The 8,140-nt window shown below is 43.4% G+C and overlaps 1 protein-coding gene across 1 annotated transcript in view; it reads left to right on the top strand.

Annotated features, from left to right (window-relative positions):
* LOC107091001 overlaps positions 1 to 8,140 on the top strand; it is a 14,778-nt gene that overhangs the window by 3,514 nt on the left and 3,124 nt on the right. Inside the window, exons 5-8 of the mRNA XM_015384698.1 lie at positions 4 to 1,129; positions 6,677 to 6,836; positions 6,948 to 7,026; positions 7,132 to 7,240. Coding sequence (XP_015240184.1) covers positions 4 to 1,129; positions 6,677 to 6,836; positions 6,948 to 7,026; positions 7,132 to 7,240 — 1,474 coding nt within the window. The remainder of the gene's footprint in view (positions 1 to 3; positions 1,130 to 6,676; positions 6,837 to 6,947; positions 7,027 to 7,131; positions 7,241 to 8,140) is intronic.

Raw genomic sequence — 8,140 nt, forward strand, 5'->3', positions numbered from 1 at the left:
CAGCAGCCAATCAGATCCCTCCTCAGTGTGTTGGCATGGTGACAGAGGTTAGAGGGTTCACTGACCCACAGAAGGAGGAGTACTTCAGGAAGAGATTCAGAGATGAGGAGAAGGCCAGCAGGATCATCTCCCACATCAAGACATCTAGAAGTGTCCAGATAATGTGCCACATCCCGGTGTTCTGCTGGATCTCTGCTACGGTTCTGGAGGATCTGTTAAAGACACAGAACCATGGAGAGCTGCCCAGCACCCTGACTGAGATGTACATCCACTTCCTGGTGGTTCAGACCAAAGTGAAGAAGGTTATGTATGATGGAGGAGATGAGACAGATCCACCCTGGAATCCAGAGAGCCGCGAGATGATCGAGTCTCTGGGAAAACTGGCTTTTGATCAGCTGCAGAAAGAAAACCTGATCTTCTATGAATCAGACCTGACAGATTGTGGCATCGATATCAGAGCAGCCTCAGTTTACTCAGGAGTGTTCACACAGATCTTTAGAGAGGAGAAAGGGCTGTACCAGCAGAAGGTGTTCTGCTTCGTCCATCTGAGTGTTCAGGAGTTTCTGGCTGCTCTTCACGTCCATCTGACCTTCATCAAATATGGACGTAATCTGATGAAAGAACAAACAAACACTCCCATTAGGTTTAAACGATCTAAGCGGGCGAATCGAAAAAGTCTGTATCAGAATGCTGTTGATCAGGCCTTACAGAGTCCAAATGGACACCTGGACTTGTTCCTCCGCTTCCTCCTTGGTCTTTCACTGCCGACCAATCAGAGACTCCTACAAGGCCTGCTGACAAAGACAGCTGGTAGCTCACTGAGCAGTCAAGGAATAGTTCAGTACATTAAAGACAAGATTAATAAGAATCTATCTGCAGAGAAAAGCATCAACCTGTTCCACTGTCTGAATGAACTGAATGATCGTTCTCTGGTCAAGGAGATCCAACAGTCTCTGAGATCAGGAAGTCTTTCCACAGATAAACTGTCTCCTGCTCAGTGGTCAGCTCTGGCCTTCATCTTAGTGACATCAGGAGAAGATCTGGATGTGTTTGACCTGAAGAAATACTCTGCTTCAGAGGAGGCTCTTCTCAGGCTGCTGCCAGTGGTCAAAGCTTCCAACAAAGTTCTGTAAGTACAGAGAGCTTTGATTTTGATGTGGGGAGAGCATTCACCACTCTGCTCTCTCATTATGCTACTTGATTGTAATGAGGTGTTATACAGCAGCACCACATGGAGAGAGCAGTGCGGCAACTGGAAGATGGTTTTGACCTCTCAAAGCAGATAAAGCAGCCGATTTCAATACAACAGACAAAAAGAAGGTTTTAATACAACAAATAAACCAATTTTAATACAACAGACTAAGAAGATGGTTTTATTACAACAGATGAAAAAGATGGTTTTATTACAGCAGATCAATGCTGGCGGGCAGGTTAGAGAACTGGCTACAACTTAAAGTAGCACAAGTAACCTGAAACACCTGGAGAGAGTTGCTCCCCTGATGGGAGCAACTCTAAACAACAAAAGTTGGATTTTTCTAGACATGGGGTCTGTTTCACAAGTTTTTAGTTTCACAAAGAGGGTTTCTTCAACCTCTGTTTCAGTTACTGTAGTAACATTCTCCCAGAGTTAACCTGGTCAGCAGCAGGTTTTCTTCAGTAAACTCAGAGTATCCTCCGTCTCCGCTCTCCTTACAGACAATCACACTTTTACTTCTTGATTTTTTCAGATTTTTGTCATTTTGGGCATAGATAATGCCTTTTGGTTTAAAAAAAACAACAACACTGCATGTCTGTTTGACAAGGATCTTATTAAAGAATGAGCGGCATTAATTCACAGAGTATTAAATATTTATAGGGAGATGATTGTACAACTCAGTGAAAGGGTATGAGATTTATTTGTTTTTAGTTTGTTTAATATGAGCAAGATGTGGATAATTGTATTTTTTATTTATTTCTACAGTACAAGAAGAACTACTGAAATTATTGTCAGGTTACACAAAAATAGATTAATTAATTCCATGGGGGTAAAAGGAACAACCTCAGAGTTATGATTTGGATTAATTCATTGATAACCTACTAAACGTACTGGTACAATTTGAAGCCATTCTATGGGACTGATAACCGCTAATAACAACCATTTATTGGGATGATAACATCTGAAGCGGCTGCAAGCAACCACTTAGTATTTATTGTGTCAAAGATGAAAGAAAACAATGAGGTTCCATCTATTAGAACAATGTTTTTATTCTTCAATAAATGGTAGCCATTTAGAGTGGAATTTGTTCAAGTTTCAGGTTTTTGTGTATCTAATTTTCTCCACTTTCAAAAGGGATATGACCTAATTTATCCTGTTTGTGGTGGATGGGGCTATAGTTGATTTCCATTTAAAGAGAAGGTGGTGCCTTGCGATCAAGGAGGTAAAGCTATCACTTCCAACTCTCTTTCAGAGTATTGACTATATTGCTCTGGGAGAACAAAGATACCAGTGTGAGCCAAAGTATTAATAGTTATTGAAAGTACAATAGACATGGTATGAAAATAAGTTAGCAAGAAATTTGTGAGGGGTGAGCAGGTGAGAAACATATGTGCTAGATTGCAGGGTGAGTTTCTGCATCTACTAGGAGAGGAGAACTGTGCCAGTCTAGTTTTTGAATAATGTCAAAGCTGCCTCATACCAGTGCTCCTCAAACACAAACCCCAGTTTATGCTGCCAAGCTCTCTCAGTGTTCGTAGTTGGAAAGAGATCAAATGACTAAATCGAGTTACATATCTTTGAAATTAAAGACCTTTGCAAGGGATTGAGTTGTATAAGTTCACCCCACGATTGTTCAGGTAACAGGTGAGGGAAATTGGGAAATAGGGATTTTGTTCAAGTCCTTATCTGGAAATATCTAAATAGATGGGTGGGTGGGAGATCAATTTCAGAAGCCAAATCAGTGAAAAAGCAAAACCAGTCTTCACAATAAAATCCTTGAAACATTTTAGTCCCCTGTTATGCCACATAGAGAAGGTTGGGTCGGTAAGTGCGGATGTAAACTCTGGGTTTTTTAAAAGTGGGGTTTGGACAATGGGGCCTGTAAATTTAAAATGTTTTCTAAATTGAAACCATATTCTCAAAGTATCTACAACTATGGAATTGTTGGTTTGGCTAGAGGGATTTAAAGAAGTTGGACCTGTAAGAAGAGCCAAAAGTGAGGCTGAGAAACATGAATGTGCTTCTAGCTGACACTAGAAGCTGAGGGACCATTTTTGAAAGTCTCTTTTAATGTCTACAAAGAGTGGAAGGACATTTTTAGAGTACAAAGACTTAAAAGATCTGGTTATGTTGACTTACATATAGTGAAAACCCAAAGGGCACAGCTTGAAAGGGACATCATATTGAGAGAGCTCCAGTGCCAAATGGTTGAGAGGATAACATTCACTATTGGAGACATTAACTTTAACTCCATTCTACCCGATCAAACGCTTTTTCAGCATCGATTGATATGACTACCTCAGGCGCAGCTGTTGTCTCCCTTGAATAAATGGCATTTAACAAGGTACGGACATTGTAATAGAGTTGACACCCCTTTATGAAGCCAGACTGTTCTTTGGAGATAATTGTTAGGAGAACTCGATTGAGTCTCTGGGCCAGAGCCTTTGCGAGAATTTTTGTGACCATGTTCATTAAAGAAATCGGCCTATAAGAAGTACAGAGGTCTGGATCTTTGTCCTTCAAGAGAACACTGATAGAAGCTTGTCTTAGGTTGGTGAGAGTTCACATTTATAAAGGGAGTCATAGAAAGATGAAAAACTAAATTAATAGCTTGCAAGTCCTCTTGCAGAGCCCCAAAACTATCTTTAATGTGAGGTTTTAAATGTGAAGCGGCTTGACGACGTAATTGGTGAGCTAGCAACCTGCTAGACTTGCTGCCATATTCGTAGTACCTAGCGTGAGATTGAAGCAAAAGGCGCTCCGCCTCATTAGTTGTGATAAGGTCCAACTCGATTTGTAAGACCAAGCAATGTTTAGATGACTGTCGGTTGGGGTGGATGCAAGTTGGTGGTCAACCAATTCCAACTGAGAAATAAGCTTCTGAATGTTTGACCTTCTTAGTTTTCTCACGTGCCACATACAAAATTATCTGACCACGTAATATGCCTTTAAAGAATCCCATAGGAGTGCTCTAGAGACTGGTTCAGATTCAGTCATTAAGGGTAATGAAATCCTCTATTTTGTCCATAATAAATTTGTGAAATTTACCATCTGATAATAGTGAAGTGTTAAATCGCCATTGAGAGGGATAGCAAGGTCTGGGCGAAATCTGAAGATCGAGAGAGACAGACATGATCTGAAATAATGATTTGGTGATATGTAACATTTGATACTTTAAGCATTAGTTTAGCATCTACTAAAAAATAATCTATATGTGAAAACGTCTGGCTTTTCCAGGCTGAAGGCGTATCTTAGCAGGGTGGAAATCGTGTCTGCGGTGACTGGGTTACGCTCCTCCTGTAGTCCTATGATTCTAATTTTGTTATGCCGAGATCTTGATTCCAACTCGCATTTACAGTCAAGAACGAGGACCTGTGCCGAAAGCTTATCCAAATTGCTCTTGAGTGAGACCACATCCTCAGTGCATGAAGACAGCGATCCCTCCATGTCTGCAACAGTCGCCCTTAGTGCATCCACCTCCGACCTGATAGGCGAAATGCTAGCACTTAGTTCTGTCTTCACACCGTGCAGCTATGATTCAATCTGAGTCAAATCGTTAGTTAACGCTGTCTCCAATTCAGTCTTGAAAATGACCACCATCTCTGCACAAAGTGCAGTAAGAAGTTCGGTTTTAAAGTCTGGGGGAAAAACATTACAGGCTGTGGAAAATTCTTCCAAAGACAGCCTCCCAGCAGCCAAGTCCTGTGGTGGATCGGTCCCAGCAGGCCGATGGCGGGGATGCAGGCAGTGGGCCAGGCCTCGCCACTGTATTTGAATTATTTGTATTTTTGGGTTTTGGAGGCATATTAGGCTGTAGTAGAGTTGTTGTAAGTTTTAGACGACAGGCAAACTGCACAAAAATGCTTAAATGCACCTTGTAAAAAAGATAACTTGCAGGAGCTACCTCCACCACATCTTACTCCATTAGTCACAAAACAGGAAGACCCCACAGGCCAGATTCAAACCCCGGTCGAACCCTGGTCGCCTGTGTCAAAGACTAAGATCTCCATACATGGGTCGTATCTGCTAACCACTGTGCCAATGAAGCACACCCGGCAAGCAATTTTGATACGCTTCTGTTTTACTGAATATGTATTCTTGACATCTAAAATACAAATTTTTACTTGTCAAAATGACCATTTCAAACAAAATGACATTCTTCACATCTAGAATAAATATCCTGGAAATTAACTATAGATCTACATATTTCTATGGTTACTCGTATATTTGAGCTATGGATAAAAATATTTTAGATATCATAAATACATATTCAGTCCATCCATCAGCCATCCTTCTTCTTCTTCTTATCCACACGTCCCTCTCCCCGGCCACTTGGACCAGCTCCTCCGGGGGAATCCCAAGGTGCTCCCAGGCCAGCTGATAAACATAGTCCCTCCAGCGTGTCCTGGGTCTCCCCATGGGCCTCCCGCTGAGACGTGCGTGGAACACCTCACCAGGGAGACATCCAGGAGGCGTCCTAATCAGATGCCCGAGCCACCTCAACTGGCTCCTCTCGATGTGGAGGAGCAGCGGCTCTACTCTGAGTCCTCCCCGGATGACTGAGCTCCTCCCCCTATCTCTAAGGGAGAGCCCAGACACACTACGGACAAACTCATTTCAGCCACTTGTATCCGGGATCTCATTCTTTTGGTCATGACCCAAAGCTCATGACCATAGATGAGGGTAGGAACGTAGATCAACCGGCAAATCAAGAGCCTTGCTTTTTGGCTCAGCTCTCTCTGAACCACAACAGACCGGTACAGCGCCCGCTTCACAGCAGACGCCGCACCAATCCGCCTATCGATCTCCCGCTCTATCTTCCCATTATTCGTTAAAAAGACCCCAAGATACTTAAACTCCTCCACTAGGGGCAGTACATTCTCCCCAACCCGGAGAGGGCACTCTACTCCCATGCACCCTCCAGAATCCTGCTAAGGGTGTATAGCTGATCCAGTGTTCCGCGGCCAGGACGAAAACCACACTGCTCCTCCTGAATCAGAGATTTGACTATCCGACATACCCTCCTTTCCAGAGCCCCGGAATAGACCTTACCAGGTAGGCTTAAGAGTGTGATTCCTCTATAGTTGGAACACACCCTCCGGTCCCCTTTTTTAAATAGAGGGACCACCACCCCAATCTGCCAATCCAGGGGAACTGCCCCTGATGTCCACGCAATGTTGCAGAGTTGCGTTAACCAAGACAGTCCCACAAGATCTAGAGCCTTAAGGTACTCAGGGCAAATCTCATCCACCCCTGGGCCCTTGCCGCCGAGGAGCTTTTTAACCACCTCAGTGACTTCAGCACCAAAGATGCAAGCACCTGACCCAGAGCCCCCAGGCTCTGCTTCCTCAATGGAAGACGTGTTGGTGGGATTAAGGAGGTCTTCGAAGTACTCCGCCCACCGACATACGATGTCGAGGTCAGCCTCACACCACCCCCACCATAAATATTAGTGGTACTGCACTGCTTCCCCCTCCTGAGATGCCAGATTGTGGAACAGAATCGCTTTGAAGCCATACGGAAGTATTTCTCCATGGCCTCTCCGAACTCTTCCCACGCCCGGGTATTTGCCTCAACGACCAGCCGAGCCACCCGCCACTTTGACTGCTGGTACATGTCAGCTGCTTCTGGAGTCCCACAGGTCAATAAAGCCCGATAAGACTCCTCCTTCAGCTTGACAGCTTCCCTCACTGCTGGTGTCCTCCAGCGTGTTTGAGGGTTGCTGCCATGACATGCACCGACAACCTTGCAGCCACAGCTCCGACTAGCCGCCTCAACAATAGAGACATGGAACATGGTCTACTCAGACTCAATGTCCTCCACCTCCCTTGGTACGTGTTAAAAGCTCTGCTGGAGATAGGAGGTAAAGCTCCTTCTCACGGGGGACTCTGCCAGGTGTTCCCAGCAGACCCTCAAAATACGTTTCGGCTTACCAGGTCTGACCGGCGTCCTCCCCCACCATCGGAGCCAACTCACCAACAGGTATTGGTCAGTGGAGAGCTCTGCCCCTCTCTTCACCCGAGTGTCCAAGACATACGGCCAAAGGTCAGATGAAACAACAACAAAGTCAATTATTGAACTATAGCCTAGGGTGTCCTGGTGCCAAGAGCACATATGGACACTATTATGCCTGAACATGGTGTTTGTTATGGACAATCCACGAAGAGCACAGAAGTTGTGCTTGTCATGGATTGTCATATTCAGTCAAGCTGATAAATGTAGAAAACGGCCACTTAAAACATGTAAACAGTACTAGATATGTAAAACTTAAATCTTACTAGTATAATTTGGTTTTCTTTAATTTCTGAAATTAAGTTTCTGCTGCAAAAATGTAATTCAGAAAATATTTTACTATAGTTCAGCCTAGAAGTGTGATTTTGATCAAAAGGAATCTAACTTCAGTGATCTACTAATGGAACAACCGAGAAGAGAGTGAAATTACACCAATGTGTAACTTGTGCTTCTAAGCAGTCAACAATCAATTGCCATGAGATTTTTTTTCCCTCTTTGCACTTCTGTAAGATGAGTTTTTGTTTCTTACAGAAGAAATACAGCATTTTCCCTTCTGTGCCAATGACTGTGATTGGTCTGCTACCTTGAACCCACCCCTTTTTTCAACAAGTTGTAGATGTTATTACCTGTATGTTTTGTGTTGGATCTGGAAAAGTCTTGGACTGAAGGCACTCTGACGTTTAACAGCCTTCGGAAGAGGATCCTCACTGTTGTCCATAATGTTCTTTATTTTAGGAAGGATTCTTCATATAATCATCTTCACGGGTTCTAGAGGAGTTCCTAAAACTGCAGAATAATGGCTAAAAAATGGTTGCTCAAGAGGCTTTTCTTGTTGGCAGCAATAAAGCATTCCATATTGCAGCTCAATCTGTACAAATTAAGGTGTCATTATAAGTTTGAGGTCACAGGACATATAAATTTGTCTATTTTCTA

Source organism: Cyprinodon variegatus, unplaced genomic scaffold, assembly GCF_000732505.1.
Source record: "Cyprinodon variegatus isolate N-32 unplaced genomic scaffold, C_variegatus-1.0 Scaffold320, whole genome shotgun sequence".
Taxonomy (NCBI): Eukaryota; Metazoa; Chordata; class Actinopteri; order Cyprinodontiformes; family Cyprinodontidae; genus Cyprinodon; species Cyprinodon variegatus.